The 17625-nt window shown below is 41.8% G+C and overlaps 1 protein-coding gene across 1 annotated transcript; it reads left to right on the top strand.

Annotated features, from left to right (window-relative positions):
- The first annotated feature begins 1739 nt into the window (after positions 1 to 1739).
- On the top strand, positions 1740 to 16933 carry GORASP2 (golgi reassembly stacking protein 2). The gene is made up of 10 exons (XM_082484442.1): positions 1740 to 1888; positions 10230 to 10310; positions 11096 to 11299; positions 11715 to 11801; positions 12263 to 12393; positions 13004 to 13136; positions 13264 to 13387; positions 13587 to 13673; positions 14715 to 14810; positions 15789 to 16933. The coding sequence occupies exons 1-10, from the start codon at positions 1826 to 1828 to the stop codon at positions 16106 to 16108; spliced, it is 1326 nt and encodes a 441-aa protein (XP_082340568.1). The 5' UTR covers positions 1740 to 1825; the 3' UTR covers positions 16109 to 16933.
- Positions 16934 to 17625: the final 692 nt, after the last annotated feature.

Below are 17625 nucleotides of genomic sequence, written 5' to 3' on the forward strand. Positions count from 1 at the left end.
CTATGGATCATTTACGAAGCTTTGGATAAAGGGTGGTGAACCACAGCTGCCATCCCTGGATCACACTGTGTTATACTGCTGTCTATCATGAATCTCTAATAGCAAGAAAGAAATTAATATGGCTGGGATTTTCCACCCGAATCTAAATGGCATGTGCATGGAAGCATAAGATTTGCTGAAGCTGGTATAGCTTTTAGCCTTGTTAATGTGACTTTCACTTTAGCAGCTCACTGTAACAAATTTCTCATACTGTATTAAGAGCACAGAAATTCTTGCAAGATGTAGTTTATTTGTGTATTATTCACTTTGTTTTCTTACTTTGTATTGCTGCCTCTGGGTATCCTAGAGTTGATCTCTTCTTGTAATGATGAGGAGAGACACTGCGCAAGGATGTAAGCATGCCTGAACTGGCGTGCAGACACAGTCCAGAAACGGCCATGCCTGTCGAGAGTGCCTGGAGAAACACTTGGCTCTCTGCTCCGGTGGAAATGCCTGGGCACAGCGAGGTGGGCAAGGATAGGAAGGGCGTTGGTCATCTCCGTGGCAGCACCAGGGGTAAATCCCAAGCATGCTGCAGAGAGGCTTTTAATGCTGACCAGTAAAACACTATGATAATGCAGAGGGAAATGAGTCCAAAATAAGTGATGTATAGGTCTCTAATCACGCTAATTTGAATTTCCTTTCTGCGCTCAACTCAGGGTCTCTAACATGGTGTTCCAGTTCACTAACAAATGCTGTTTCTGCATTACTGAAAATGACCAGTGAGAGCAGCACTCCTTAAAGAGGTCGCCTCTCTCAGGAGACGTGTAGCACCAGAACGAGGAGGTACTGGTTTGCACGGACAGGTGGGCAAAAGCATCATCTGGGGCCTTCCATGCTCAAGGGACGCTCTCAGAGAGAAAGACAGTTCAAACCTTAGATTCATAACGCCCCGTGAAAAGCCACCGTCCATCTTCTCCAGGTTGCCTCAGGGATGGATTGTGATGTGGGACATGTGGTGCCTTTCATCAGCTCACGGCTCTCCCATCAAAACAAGCTGGAGAGCAGACCTCTGTCTGCTGCATGTCCCGACACACCGCGCACCTGCCACGAGAATCTATCCCGTTACCTTGTGAATGGCCGTGAGGGGATGCGTGCCGTGGAACGGGTTAACTCAAACCGCTGCTCTTGGGCAGCGTTTCACCCCCGAGCTCTATCCTACCCACGCGTTAATCCTTTCGCTTGGGCTCCAGCTGCCGCGCAGAGGGTTTGCCGCACAGCCGGCGATGCCGGTGCCGCTCTCTCCCTGGGCAGCCCCTGACGGGCTCTGTCCCACGGGCGCTGGCAGCCTCCAGCGCCCCCGGGCCCTTCTCTTCGACCTTGACCTGCATAGGACCTGCAGGAGAAGCCAGCAGGAGGTGTCACCTGCCCCCAGCTTGCCCTCTTTATGCTCTGTGCACCCATTTACTCTACATTATTAACATAATTGGTGCTAACGTACATGAACTAACTGATCCCACCCGGCGCCGCCGCCCTTTCCCGCCCCGCGCCCGGCGGCGCCGCCCTCGTCCGCCAGGGGGCGCCGCCGCTCCAGAGCCTGAGTGGGTGCCGCGCGGTCCGTCGCGGCCACCGTACGGCCGCCACCTCCTGGCGGCGGTGGGGCTGCCCGCCAGGGGGCGCTTCGGCGCGGCCTCCCGACATGCCCCGCGCGCGGCCTTCGCCCGCCCCCCACCCCCCCCACACTCCCCGCCCCGGAGCCGGGCGGGAGGGGGAGGGAGGGAGCGAGTGCCACGTCCCCGGTGCGCGGGGCTTTGTGGGGGAGCCGCGCCGCCGCCCGCGCCCGGCCATGGGCGCCTCGCAGAGCGTCGAGATCCCCGGCGGGGGCACTGAGGGCTACCACGTCTTGCGGGTAAGGGCGGCGGAGAGGCGGGCGCGCCGTTAGGCCGGCGGCGGCCCTCGGGCCCGGCGGCCTCTCCCTGCGCGGGAGTCCCGGGGCTCCGCCGGACTACTCCGCGCGGGAAGCGGCGGCGGACGGGACTCCCGGCCGCGGCTCGTGTTAGCGGTGAAATCCCCGGCGGGGTCCGCGGTGCCGGCTCCCCTTCCCGGAGGAGCGGGGAGACGAGCTGCCCGTTCTCCGAGCGCCCCGCCGGGGGCGGGCTCGGCTCCGCGCTGCCGCTGCCCGGCGCTTCGCCTCAGCCATGCGGAGCTGCCCGCGGCCTTGCGCCCGGTGCCGGCCCGCGGCGGCGCCCGGCCAGGCTCCGAGCCGCTTCTCCCCGGCGGGAGAGAGCTGGGCCGCCCGGCCTGCGCCGTCAGGCTGCGGCGTCTGCGTTTCAGGCTGCGAACAGGCCGCGGAGAGCCGGTGCGTGGGAGGGGCTGCTGCTTTTTGGGCAGCCTTTGAGGGCACGGGCTGCTTCCCCGCTGTCGAATGCTGTGGGCACACGATAGCTTGCACACGTTCAAACCGCAGTTTAAGGACGGCGAGCCTTTAGGCGCCCGGCTTGGGTAACGCGTTCCCCTGTCAGGCTGTGTGTTGATGGCTGCATCGTGATCTGAACTGTAGCTGCTTCGCCCCTCGACAGTAGTTCCCGGCGTACTTAAGATCAAGGTACTTAAATGACAGACGTGACGCCTGCCAGAGCTGCAGGCTCTGTGTGAGGGCAGTGTTGCTGCTTTTCATAGTTACATAGTTTTTGTTCACACTGTGGCTGCAAAATTTTGGATTTGTGTACAACAAAACATTTTGGTAGGCTGTGTTAAAGGTCTTGTGAGCAGCCGTTTGGAATGTGTGTTTCACGTTCAATGAGCAGAATGGTACCTGGGTTGTGTCCTTGAATCTGATGCACGGGGCGATACAGTAACTTTGCCAGAGTTACTAATAGCCTTGCCTGCAGCATAGCGCTTTTGGCACTGTAGCTAGAGCATCAGGGCCCCCACTGTAGGCACCGTGCTGGGCTGTTTTTTTTGTGGGCATCAGACCTTCTTAGACCGGTTCTTTGTCTAGAACTAGCCCTGTATTTTAGACACGTGAAAGAGCACAAGACCTTGACTCGTAGATTAGTACTTCCTTACTTGGTCTAGCTTGCTAGCAGTGAGCTATAGCTATATGTAGAATACCATGGTGAAAAAAGAACTGAGATCATCTTTCAAGTGTTAAAAACCACTGCATAATGCTTTTGAGAAGCAAACATTGATGATCTGATCAAACCCAAACATTCATCTGTTAAAATTTACATACAGGCTAAAGTCATGGTGGTCTTTGTTCCTCCCTTTTAAAGTTACTAATATGTAACAATCCAATGTTACTACTATATGACAATCCACTTTGTCTCTTCCTTCTTTCCCACAAAAAACACTTTTGCAGTTTGGTAAAAGTGGCAGACTTTTTTTTTTTTTTTTGCATACTATAGTATAAATATCACATGCTTTTTACTTTTGAGGGTTGTAAAATCAGTAAGTACTCTGCAGTTAGAATATCAATTGTCAGATTCGTCAATTCATGCTGTTTGATTAAAGCACATTAGTAAATTGAGATGCATCTCTTTTATAAAGTGAAATCTACTCATTTTTTTCTTGTAATCTTGCTTGAATCTGGCCCATTTGGGTTGTAATGTTTTTGCTGTGACTTGAAGTGGCAGTGTTTGATTGCCAGTCTTTGTAAATGTAATTGGTAGGTGGACATTAAAGAAGTTGATCTCTGAGAGGACCCCCATATTTACATTAGCTGCAGGAAAGGACCTGCCTGTTGTCTTAATCAGACTGATGTCTATTTTTCACTGCCGTATCTTCTTGCTGATATCTTCAGATACCACAATGAGCAACTTTATTTTTTTTTTCCCCTGTAGACAAGCATCTTAGACTGCATCATGATCCTGGTCTACCAGGAATTAGGCCTGTGCTTATATGTAGTTGGGAATGTAGATTCAGATTAGAGAAATAATGTGAAGTTTCACAATTATAATTTGGAACATTTATATTGAAATGCATGTGCTGTACAAGTGACTAGAATTTTCCTCTGTGTTTTTTCCAAGTTTAATTTTGCAGTTGGTATTCTGTAGTAAGTTTGTCAAAGACAAATGTGTTCAGCTCTCACTCTTTGAGGGGCTCTGCACAAATGCTCTGTCTGCATGGACCAACCTTTAGTAGGACTTGGGGTCGAGCAATACTGCTATTATTTCTAATTTATTCTCAAGTAGACTTTCTTTCTGAGCTCAGTCTTTTAATCAGATAAGTGAGAATGATAAAAGGAAAACAGCAGTAGTCTTTCAGTGTTACAGATCTAATTCACATAAGGTCAAATTTCTTTGATAACACCAAACTTATGTAAATGGTATATAGTGGTCATTCTTTAAGATTTCATTCGTTGTTGGAAAACCGGAGAAATGTCAGAAAATCTTTTCAATTATTGGAAGAATTTGTTTGAGTAAGGCAGATAAATGAAAAATATGTGTTAAAAGGCTATGAAACAAATGAGTTAACATTTTTCAGAGTGACCATAGGAGCCAAGTACAAGTTGCCGGAGGGATGAGCAAACTGAGACTGTTTCTTGCAGTGAGACATCCAGACTGCTGCCTCCCTACAAAACTGGTAGCAAGTGTCTTGCTCTGCTCAATGCAAACAGGAGCAGAAATATATACAGAAAGTGAACAATACCATCATTAATTTCTGATGTAACTTTTGCAGATTACTGAAATCTTTTTGGCAAATCCTGCTAACGTTTGCTGCAATGTCACTTTCATTGTGAGCTTTATCATCAGTGCCCTGGTAACAGGAAATAAGAACACTCCAGGACTGAAGTGCTGTCGAAGGAAAGTTATTTCATCACGTGCGTACTTGACAGGAAAAGTTGCTGTAGGTTGCACTGTTGGGGTTTCTAGACAATGAAATGTAGCCTCCTTCCCCCCCCAAACAGATACTGTTTTGTTGCCCTATTCTCTTCATAGATAGACCTAATAATCAGCCATTTGTTTGAAACTATTGTCTGGAATATGTTTTTATTCATCGTATGTGCTTTTGCTGTTAGACTTCCATTTACTGATTCATGTAATGTGCTCATAAATCTTTCTTTTAACTAGTACCTCCCAGGCTGGTAGCATGCAATGCTATTTACCTCCAGGAATTTTCTCTGTTGTTTTTCTCTTCCATAAATTTCCTTTAACATAAATTATGTGGCTGATTAGAGCAACTGTCTGACTCTATGTATTGCTCAGTGTGTGTTTGTTTCTGCTCTTCAAAACAGAAGGAAGGAAAATTTTGAATAACTTTCTTGTTCAGCAGCGTGAAACTGCTGTAGTTTGCCCAGGCTGTTGTAATGACTTGACGATTTCTTGTCAAGTCATAGGTGATGTAAGGATTTTTATCTGCAAGAGATTTGTATGCTTCTGTGTTATGTACTGTTCTCCCTAGAAGATATTGGACAGCAGTGCCCAAAGTTCAGATTTCTAACTTTTACATGAGTGCTTTGGTTTGTTGTAGTAGATATGCAACCATATTGCTACGAAGAGATAACATTTTTTAAGGGAGGCTCACATTTTAAAAGCTTGAGTTAAATTCTCTGTGAGAAAATAAAATTTGATGCTATGTATAGGGAATCTATTTTCTTACAAAAAGCTTATAAAGCTTTTTCTCTTGAAAACTGGGTGTTTGATGGGAAAATTCAATACAGTTATACAGTGTAACGTGTTAAAATAGCTGACAGAAATAAAATAGATTCTGTCAGACCTAACAGGAATTGCTTACACACGATACATAATGAAATTGTATTCTGAATTACAAAGTGGGTGGAAGAACTGCAAAAAAACTTCTTTCAGCATTTTGTTGGTAATAAAGTAAATATTAGGAAGCATTTATTGGGAGGGAGGGGAGGAGCTTCTGCTCCTTGACAGTTCTGTATTTAGTGCTTGAAGCTATAAGCTTCTAAAAGTTTAAGTTGACACCAGTGTAAGTTGTCTGACTTTCAAAAGTGGCGAGAGCCTTCATCTGCCTCTGAAAATCAGGGTTTCCATGCCTGTTTCCATTTACTGTAGCACTGCTTGCTCAGGGCTTAAATTTGTGGCCATTGTGTTGCTGAGCAGCTTTATAATGTGTAATGTACCATATATACTGTGTAGGCATAGAGCGATACTGTTGAGAAAGGTGTTCAGCAAAGAGAAACTTTATGTATTTACCAAAAAAAGAAGTGTTTTTAGCAATGCAGATTAAAATTAGTTCTTGACCTTGAAACCTTTTCCCTGTTTAATTCCTGACAGTGAATTAAAAGTGAAATAATTAGTGTGTAATCTATGTGCTCAGCAGCTCTGCTGCCTGAGTGCTGTCATCTCAGTGAGAAACTGAAGTCCTGCAGCATTGTATGAGGCTGAAATACAGCCCTTTTCTGCCTTCTGACATCCAGCATTCTTGGTACAGGTTTTCTTCTCTTGCTTTTAAAAAGGTCTGGTGGTGGCGGTTCCACAGCTTCTTCGGGTAGTCTGTTCCACTGTTTTTTCTCTACTGTTAGAAAGTCATGGCATTTACCCACAGATGTCTGTAACTTATATGTCTGAAATAACAGCTGGCTTTGAGAGAATTAGGCTTCCCAAGCTGCCATGGATGGTATCTTGCCTGCAGTGGCATCTGTTGTATATGGTATTACTTGATTATTTCTCAGTCCTTATTCGATTACAAGGGGAAGTTACTGAATAGCTACTTGGGGCACACAGCAAAGCTGCACAAAGCCAGATTGCTCAGGAGGCCTAGAGTTAGAGTACATATACATGAATCTTCATTTCCATCATTAGTAAGAAGGTTTTTGTGCCTGTGTATTTCTGAAGGTCCCTGGTTATCCTTTGTTGCTGTGGTTCCTGAAAGAACCATGGCCACAGAGCTTTGAGCAGAGAGCGGTGTTGTGCATTTGGTACTGTGTGATGGTGCTGAATTGTGTAGGTAGCTGGCTGAAAATAAGGTGGTGGCGACATAAAAACTGCGCGGGGTTGGTGTGATTGTTGTGCAGGGCTGAGGATGTTGCTTCTTTAAGGAGGAGACTTTTCACATGGAATGACCTCAGCACTTCTGTTTTGTGTTTCTGGGACTGCCGGGCATAAAAGTGTTCTTCTGTCAGTGACGTTTGGCCCAAACAAGGTAGAGAAATAGGAAACTTTTTGTGACTGAAAACCTGTGCATGGCAGCATGAGGAAATGCGATGACAGAAGGGATGCAGCTATGTGCTTCTGAGGTGCATGTATGATTGATGCAACTATAAGAACTTGATTTCTTTTAGGTACAGCTTCCTGGTAGTTTTTATGTGCCCGCTTAGAAACAAACCATGCAGAGATGTTCAGATGTCGAACACCTTCTCCCAAATCCATCACAACCCTGAAGATGCTTCCTGCAACCTAGTTGTTTGGAACTTGGAAACTCTTGCAGTCCCTTCATCAGTTTGGGGCAGACTATAAATAATTTACTTAGAATACCATATATATACATCCCAGGTGTCATCGAGCTTGACACTGATAGATGCTGAACATATGTAATTGTCATTTATTTTAAGTGCTCCTTCTCAGTTTAGATTACCTTATTGAATACTGATCACTGTCGGTTCACAGGATGTAATGTGTTGGAGGTTGTGGGGGAGGGATGTTGTGTCAGGGTGTAGGGGCTTTGTTGGTTTGGGTTTTTGTTTGTGTTTCTTGGGGGTTTGGGACACACACACATGTGTTAAGAAGTTTGTTTGGAAATGGAGGAAAATCTCTGAATAAAGAGTGGACCATGTCAGGTATGCTTTTGCAGCTACTGGCTGAATGAAGTCTGGCTTCTCAGAATTTCAAGGCCATGACATATATCCAGTCCTAACAATCTGATGTGTTGTCTGAATAAATATATCAGTTTGCTGGATTTACTGATTTTTAATGATGAGGTTTAGAAAGACATGTTCTGTCTTTAAAATTCTTGTTTTCCCAATAACTTTTGAAACCATCTGCTAAATTAATTTTGGTATAAAGCCTTTATGTCAGGCTCATTAAAAATACAAAATGTAAGTTCTTATATGTCACGTGCAATAGGTGGTGGAAGGAGAGAGCGAGAAGCTAATAAAGTATTTTCATGCCACCTCCCTGAACCGAGGGAAGAGCAACAAAGAGCAGAAGCTCATCCTACATTCGCTACTAGAAAAACCACATCAGAAGAGAGGATGTTTTGAATGACTTAACTACAAGAGAAACTTTAAGCCTGAGAATGTAGTTATAGAGCATGTTCATAAGAACCAGACTTCTTTAATTATTCTTTCATGAAATTGTTCGTGTAACCTTTCTTTGGCAGGAAGGACTCAAGCACTCAACTTAGTAAGTAAAAGCTTTCTACATTTGAGAAGAATAATTCACATAGTGTATTTTCACCTTTCTGTGGCTTTTCTCATAAGCGAAAATTTCTGTTTGTGGAGGCTGTTCTAAGGTAGCTGTACATTATTGAAAGTTTTAATATCTAAAGTTAAAAATGAGGTCTAGGGACAATCCGCTAATGTCAAAGCAACATCTACAATGTGCCTGGGAGTTTCTATGCAGCTGGTGTCAGAGGGTCTGCTACGTGGAGCTCAGCTTGTACTTTTACCCTATTACCTGGTGCACAGCTTGCTATCTGATCTCTGGTTATTCTTGATGGGAGGCATCTTGAACCTACAGACTAAGTGACACAGAGGCAGTAGTTTGGATCTTGTTAGCAGGACTGCCAAGTTACTTTGGCGATTGAGAGCTGTGATTCTGTACGGTTAATACCTGGCACCTGGGGAGAATATCTGTACCCCCAGTTATAGGAAATGATTTCCAAGGAGCGTGCAGGCATCTTGAAGAGACGCTCCTGTAGAGAGTGGTCTAGTTAGAAATGATACTTCAAGGCCTAGTTAGAAATTATAAATGTGGGGTTTGGGGATATTATTACTGCCTCGGTGATTTTTTTATTAATTTGAAATAATGTTGGTTTCATACTTTTTTTTTTCTGCTTTACAAATCTTGGACAGCAATCAGTGTGTGTGATATGACTCTGGAACTATTAATTCCGGATTATTTTTTCTGTAATGAATGTTTGGGTTATGTGATGTTAATGTTCTAAGCTTCTGGTGTCTGTTACAGAAAGCTACCCACAAGTAATCTGAGTTTTTTCTAAGCTCTGATTTTGAGAATGTATTGCACAGAGATAAATAGATTCTAAAAGGACAGTTTTAATATTAATCAAGTTTTTTTTTTTCATATTAGAATATTTTGTTGTAGATGAGTCATTAAGAAATGTCAATTCCTGCAGAATCAGACCAGTATTGAACAAACTAGCAGATTTGTACCAGTTCTGTCAGATGGAATAACACATAATGTAAGAAACCACACTGTAAAGGGTAACACTTTTTAGATCTTTTTGGAAGATGAATGTAGCACATAAAAGCAAAAAACAGTGGGTAAAATGAATCAGCTTACAAATAAAGAAAGATATTCTTTGCTACAAAGGCTGTAGGAAAAATCTGATGGCCATATTGGAGTTACTTTTGTCTGTCAACAATAGGTGTAATAGTGAAACAACACCACTGGCAAAATGTCTCTCGGTTACTCCATTTGGAATTAAAAGCATACTTTTAGCTTCTGAGAGCAATGTGTACCCAATATTTAGGCCTTGTCCTAGTGGAGTGGTTGAATTGTTTGAGCTGCCATGGCAGCAAAATTGCACGTGTCCCTTTTCTTGCAGCTGGTTGGTATGTTAATGAATCCTTGGTTGTACAGATGCCCTCTATGTCTCAAGAACGTCAACAGGTGATGTTTAATCAACCTGTGCTTACACAGATGTGACTCTCCTTTTCCTCTAGTAAGCTAAGATAAAAAGCAAGGTCCTATGTTGGTACCTCTGTGGAAAGATATTGCTTTTTAACCAACTTTTTCAGAATTCAGCAAGCTTTTCCTTTGACCATAATATCCTTTATTGAAATGAATATCTACAGTTTATCTACTGTGGCTGTAAAGCAGTGCACATCCCGAGGAGTGGCTACTGTTGTGTCGTTCCTCAGTAATTAATAAATTAGTGATTCTTTTTAAATGTTTCTCTCTCTCTTTCCCCCTTTTTCTTTTTTTTTTTTTTTTTAAGGGAATGATTTTTTTGGTCCAAAAGATTATATTTGAACATTTAAAAATCATACAAACAAACATCTGTAGCTTCTAGAACTACAGTTTGCACAAGTAGAAATATAATTCTAGTCTGTGAATCAACATTGGTACACTGTTGCTAAATTCTTGTTTAACTGTTAGGTACAAGAAAACTCACCGGGGCATAGAGCTGGATTGGAGCCATTCTTTGATTTCATCGTGTCCATTAACGGTTCAAGATTGGTAAGTGTGTTGCTTTTTATAACTCTGAATGTAAACACTGTGTTGAGAATCTTATTTTTATAGGTAAACCAATGCATTTGTTTTATTTAAGTGTATGTAAAATATTTCTCCTTAGTTTAAAATGAGAGAGCCTAACTGCATCAGAAATTAATTTCCTTCACCCTGTAGTTAAACTCTATCAAAAATTTAACTGAAGGTTAAGGATGCAGACAGACATGCTCTCTCCAGACATCTACTCCAGCAGAAGATATTACTACTTACTGATCCACCACTAGCTGCTTGTGTTAGTGCCCCCCTAGTTCTGTCTGTAAAACTGCTTGTGTGAGAACTTGGGAACTCATTTCAGTCAAAACATGTTGAGTGAAAGAGCTGTTGTCAGAGCTTTTAGCTGGGCAGGAATTGTGGGAGAAAGTTTTCAAGCAGAGCTGTAGTGAAACAACAAACCATCATAGCAGTGGAAAAGAACAGCTGCGGGTAAACTCTTCCACTAGTATGGCTGGATTCAAGAAAGCCTCTGAAAAGCTGCGAGATGCATCGTATCACAGGTTTAATTAAAGTGCCTTCGTGTTTGGAAAGCATAACTTGTTACTGTGAAATCCCAGGTTTTCACCAGAGTTGTATTCTAGAATTGTGAAGCAACTGGTAGCTCATTATAAAATAGCTGTAGATACATATTCTGATAATGCACAGTGTTTATAGGACTTTTGAAATGGAAAAGTGGTGCCGTAGAACTGGATGCTTGCTGCGTTAAACACTGAACCAAACCCTTGTTTGAACACTTGCAGAATAAAGACAATGACACTCTGAAGGACCTGTTGAAAGCAAATGTTGAAAAACCTGTAAAAATGTTAGTATACAGTAGCAAAACACTGGAACTGAGAGAAACGTCAGTGACCCCTAGCAACATGTGGGGTGGACAGGGCCTGCTGGGCGTGAGCATTCGTTTCTGCAGCTTTGATGGGGCCAATGAAAATGTATGGCATGTTTTGGTACGTACAGACTTCCAAGTATTTTTCTTAACTGTTGCTTACTGTTAAACTTTTTATCTTTTTACTGAAAAGTAACTTGCAAGGGGGTACACAAGCCATGAGATCAACTTGGTCTCTTTTCTCTTCATTGATTTTTGGGTTTGGAAAGACTTTTGCACTAGAACTGTCTGTGACTGTATTATCAAATCTTGTATTTATGGTGGGTGGGTGTAATACTCAGAGCTCCTTGGAACAGTTTCAAAAGAGGCTGTCATCTAGCCTGAACTGTTTCACTAGTTCAATGACTATTTTACTAATTGTGTTGAAAACTTGACCACTTTGTCTGTCTGACTCAAAACTTGTGTGAAGTGCATATTTAACTGTTCTACACCCTGACCGTTATGTGGTGTTTTGTAATTTTCCATCTTAAAACTAGGAAGTGGAACCAAATTCTCCTGCTGCATTAGCTGGACTTAGACCTCATAGTGACTATATCATTGGAGCAGATACCGTCATGAATGAGGTAAGTACATAAAAATAAGATATAAATTTTTTTTTTAAAACTAAAATAATTGGTACCAGGGCAGTTTGAAGCACCCCCAGTTCTGTCTGTTCAGTGCTGATGGAAGTAAGCTAATGCAAAGAGGAAGGAGCTCTGGCGTGGTGCCGCCTCTTTGTGCTTAAATGCAATTCTGGAAATAAAACCTGCTCTTCAATATCTTCATGAAGTCAGATAGAAACATTTTGTACTCTAATATTAACATTTCAAATAGCAGATTGGAAATCTGGGTTGTGCTATGTGTCTTCTGAGTTGTACTAGCAAAGCAGGTATTAAAGTTGGCCTTGGTATAAAACTGCAGCACTGCAACATGTGGCAATTACCAGGTTCTGTTACAGAAAGTTAGGGCTAGGAAGATGATCATGCTAATGTCATATGATAAAATAAGGAAAAGAAAGCCCTTATTCATTTTTATCCTTTTACAGTCTGAAGATCTCTTTTCCCTTATTGAAACGCATGAAGCAAAGCCTTTAAAACTTTATGTGTACAACACAGACACAGATAACTGTCGGGAAGTGGTGATTACTCCAAATTCTGCCTGGGGTGGAGAAGGCAGGTAAGGAAAGAATATGTTAGGAGGGGATGGAACAACGTTCTTATAGCACTACCCTAAAAGCTGCTTGCTGAGTTTTCTTTCTACAAAGACAGGAAAAGAGTGTTGTTATATCCAAGGCATTTCTGCTGTAATAAATATTTACTCAAATATTTACTCAAAATTCAGATTTAGTTACTAAGGAGGGGGATGTTTACACAGTAAATTAGCTAGCACAAAAATGCGCTAAGTACAACAGTTGCTTTCTGCATTAGGCTTCAAACAGTCATTAGGTTGTAGTATATTCTTAAAGTATTGTGCAGTAACTAGAACAGAGGACTGCAAATAAAACCATGAGTTGAATTCCAAGCTGTATACCTGATATAGCTGCTTGGTTTAAATAACAATGACATTTATTTTGTGCTAAATGTTTATCGCTAAAAGCTACAGAATTTCCTTTCAGTTGTCTTATAGGGATTATTTCTCCATAGAAAATGTGGCAACATTTGTGGGGAGGCTGTACAGAACTTGTCTTGAAATTCATTGGTATCTTGAGTCATTTGTGTGTTGCTTGCTATGGATGCTGTAGTTGTAAAGTCACTTCACTGACTTTTATATATTCATATTTTAAAAGCCTAGGATGTGGCATTGGTTATGGATATTTACATAGGATACCTACACGCCCATTTGAAGAAGGAAAGAAAATTTCTCTCCCGGGACAGTTGCCTAGTGCATCTCTCAGTCCCCTCAAAGATGGCTTCACAGAGGTAAGTTGTAGCCACTTCATTGGCTTGGTGAAAATGGATTATGATGTTATATAGCTTTTCTGTTTCTATTAGTTCTTGTGGAAACAAACCCGAATGATGTTACTGTCTTTTTTTTCCTTCCGATAAGGTTCAGCTGTCATCAGTTAATCCCCCTGCCACATTACCCCCAGTGTCAGCAGGCCTTGAACAGAGTCTTGCAGGACTTTCTATTAGTTCGCCCTCGACTACTGTCAGTAACGTTCTCAGTACAGGTCAGTATGGAAGTAGCTAACTTCTGAAATGCATGGGTGTTCTGACTCTTTTGCATTCACAGATGTTTCTATTAATTTTATAGAATGCAGAAGAGAATAAAAATCTCCTGTAAGCAATTATGTATTTGTACTCTTTGAGGAAGGGAACTGAAGTGTTGTATGCTTAAAATTAATGTTGTTTTCCTGTGTGCTTTGCCAGGTGTTCCAACAGTTCCATTATTACCACCACAAGTCAGTCAGTCCCTTACCTCTGTGCCACCAGTTAACCCAGCAACTACCTTACCAGGTGAGTAGGTAAAATTTCTTAAAACATTTCTGAAACAAAAATCTTAAGGGAGCAAGGGGAGAGAAACGTCTTTTCCACCGCTTTTTCGGGGCGGGAGGGTATAACTTCGTACAACTTACACTTTTCCAGTTAAAGATCTGTATGACCTGTACAACGTTAAGAAATTTTTTTTTTTTTTTGGAGCATGTGCACAGCAGGTCTGTACTACAGAGGACTGAGTTGGCAACAAAGTTTACAATCATTTACCTTTTAGTGCCCCCCTGCACAATAGATGCAGAATTCAGGATTTCTCAGGAAGGTATTAGCTTTGCTATTTGCAATACTTCTTGAGCTGATATATTGTTACTTCTTATACTTCATAAATTGTATGTTGCGAAATACTTTTGCAAATAGCTTCACGGTTTACCGTTTGTCCTTTGCACTCAGACATCATGACAAAAGATCTGAGAAGGCATGTCTTCGCCTATTTCTGCATTCCTTTCACCCACAAAACATCCATTTTAGGAAACTCCTTTTTAACGCTCAGCTTGATCGTTTTTCCTAGTATAAATAGAGGGTTAACAATATAGAACTGTATGTTGAGGTTAGTGTTTCTGAATTGTTTAGTAATTTAAACTGGTATAGCAAAAGTAAGAGTCTGTCTACAAAGTGGTGTGCATTATTTCATGCTAATAACGAACATTTGAAACACTAGTATTCCAGAATACAGAATACAGTGATGCATTGAAATAACTAACTTTGTTAAAAGCTGAACTTGTAATGCAAACCTACTAATTCCTTGAAATAAGATTCTGCTTTCCTTGGAAAAACATGAAAGGTTGGGATTATGTATTTGCTAGGCCAGACTTCCTCCAATAGCTGTCTGTTTTCACTGTGCCACTTAAAAGCTGAAACTCAGGTGAATTTGTATTCTTATATGTAAAAATGATAATTGAGATATAAAGCAATATAAAATATCTTCAAATTATCAATAGGATCTCAGAAACAATTAGAAAAAAAACCTCAAAGTTTTCAGCTGTAACTTTTCCACTCTTCTCTTAGGTCTGATGCCATTACCAGCAGGGCTTCCCAACCTGACTGATCTGTCCAAACTTAATTTACCTGCACCACACATCGTTCCAGAAATCATACAGCCTGGTATGTGCTTGTGCAAACTGAAAGACTGTAATAGTGGGTCTCTCCTTGGCAATCCTTGACGCTCTCATTTAGAGCCATCTGGTGGAGTCCCAAAGAGGACAAATTGAATGTTTGCGTGAGGTGGGAGTTGACAGTGCCTAGATTAGGTAGACAAGGAATATGTCTTTAGATAAACTAATTCTAAAGCTGTGTCTGTATTTAGTTGTTTCATCTTGTATTACCTGATTTATGATCTCAAAAGAGGTTGTGCCAAGAATGAAAGTATATGGTTTTATGGGTAGAAGAAAATACGAGGTGTTTCCTTGTATGCTAGATGAGATTGAAGCACTCTGACTATATGTGATACGTATGAACTAATACTAGATTTATGGTTTTGAATAAAACAAAACAAAAAAAAAAACTGCTGAAGGTGCACATAGAGGAAGCAAAAACAAATTGGAAGCTTACATGGAATAAGGTTCGTAGAATGGTTTAGGTTGGAGAGGACCTTAAAGATCATTTAGTTCCAACTCCCCAGCCATGTGCAGGGACGCCTCCCACTAGACCAGGTTGCTCAAAGCCCCATCCAGCCTGGCCTCGAGCACCTCCAGGGATGGGGCACCCACAACTTCTCTGAGCAAGGTTTTTGTTAAATTCTTGTTTTCGGCACTTTCAGTGAAGGCCAGAAAAATCTAATCATCAGTATTAATGCATTAAATACCTAGTCCTTTGGGAAGGTAGAAGCAAACTTGAGTTTATTCAGATTCTTCAGTCCTGAAATCTGAAAAGTATCAGGCTTGAAACTAGCCTGCTGAGTCAGTGCTGCACATATATCAGGGTCACACTAAGTTCAGAAAGCTTCCTCCTCTCCAAGAGTAAATAGTACATAAGAGAATGTAAAAATTTTAAGCAAATAGAGAATCTCTCCCGATCTGTCTGTGGTGTGCAGCAGCTCACTATCTTTTTTTTTTTTTTTTTTTTTTTTTTTTTTCTCCTTAGGTTTGCCATCCCTTCCCTCCTTGCCGCCTCTGAATCTAATGGGAATACCACCTCTATCAATGCCACCCAAATGTGTTCCTCTGCTTCCTTTGGTCACAGAGGCATCTACAGTGCCTACAGATTTGCTTCCCTCCATTACTCAAGCCGGAAGCTTTTCCGTTGACCCTGGCACTTCTGTAAATGTAGAACAGACCTCTATGCTCACCCTGGATAGTGCTACCCCAACTTCTAAGGCAACTATTGTTGACAGATCAAGTGAATCCTCCACAGTTAATGAGAAAACATCTGGAGTCACAGATACACAAGCTTCTGAATCATAACTCCAGATCGCTCTGGATTGGCTTGGTATTTATTTAGCCATGGGATACATATTTGAAGAGCAAGCTATCATTAATTTCATACTAGTTTGTACTTAATCTTTAGGAGTCCTGTAAATAATATGGAGGTATAATAAAAATAAAAGTGGGTTTATAAAGTGTGTATGGTGGGAGGGAAGAGTACTTGTATGTAACCAAAAAAAAAAAAAAGTCAAGGTGGTAACTAGAATTCCACTGCCAAACTTGGAGGTATATGTTTTTAATATAGGCTGACAACCTTAGCCTGCTAGGCCCGCCCTTGCTTATAATTAGCAATTTTTGCTTCTGATAGAAATGAAGCGGTTCTTGCGTGTGACATTTACGTACCATAGTTCTTGTTCTTTGCAAGTATCTTGTTACTACAGTGGGGATGAGAATGTTTAGTCTGAGTTGTAAATTTTAACACTGCAAAACTTCCACCTAAAGGTATTTCTATTAAAGTTGCTGAGTGACCTGTTAACTGACATCTCGTTATTCAGCTTGTACACCAATCTTTTTTTTAAGCTCTTGAGAGATGCTCAAGCCATGTTTCGTGACTGCTGCTGCGTTGTTTCATACGCCCACTGTAAAATGGCATTTGGAAGGGAATACAGGAAATGTTAAATGTAGCACACAATTTGGCACTTCATGACTACTGTAAGACAAATTAATGGATTAAGCATACATACAGCAATAAATTCCTGGAATTTTACCCTTTGTGTGACAAAATAGCACATTTATTCGTTTAATGCTTAAACTCTCATTTAACTGTTTTTAGCTCAGCTCTCTGTAGCACAGATCTGTGAAAGGGCTCCCTTCCAGAGGAATGGATCCAAGAAGGAATGCCAGACTTCTTAATGGCAGGCAGGATCAGCACTAGCGGTTAGATCCGTTGCAGCAATGAGTCATAAATCTGCCTGCATATGATTCATACTTGGCTTTTTAAATTGATGTTCAGGATGAAAATTGTAGATTAACTATAGATTATAAACTGGTGTGTGCACTGTACTCCTGGTGATAGCCTTCACTCCCGATATCAGGTACAGTTGATGTGGAAAATTCTTCTGTGCTCCTCCAGTCCCTCTATACTACTGAGATTTCACTTGCACATGTTTACTACAAGCATATGCGAACTTCAGCCATGTCATCAGCAGGCTGGAGCTAAAGTCTCTTTCAACAGCTACATACTCCCTTTTGGCAATGCAGTGTGCCTGATCACTGTTTGGAATAGTAGTTGCATCTAACTGCTGATCATATTGTCTCAAAGAATGAGTTTGAGTGGAAGCCTTATCTAATACCTGTTGTCCTGCCTCATCGTTATCATTTCAGTATTTGTCTTTCCTCTGCCCCGCTACTGCACATTTCCACATCACCTGTTGTGTCAAAAGCCTGTATCAAAGACTGACCCCCAAATGCTTTTTTTTCACGCTGTGAGCTGTTTCTTTTCTCAGCTGCTTGGAGTGTGAAATCCCTCTCCTCACTGTTTCTCAGAATGTATTTTT

The sequence above is a fragment of the Vanellus vanellus genome, assembly GCF_965231255.1.
Source record: "Vanellus vanellus genome assembly, chromosome: 5".
Taxonomy (NCBI): Eukaryota; Metazoa; Chordata; class Aves; order Charadriiformes; family Charadriidae; genus Vanellus; species Vanellus vanellus.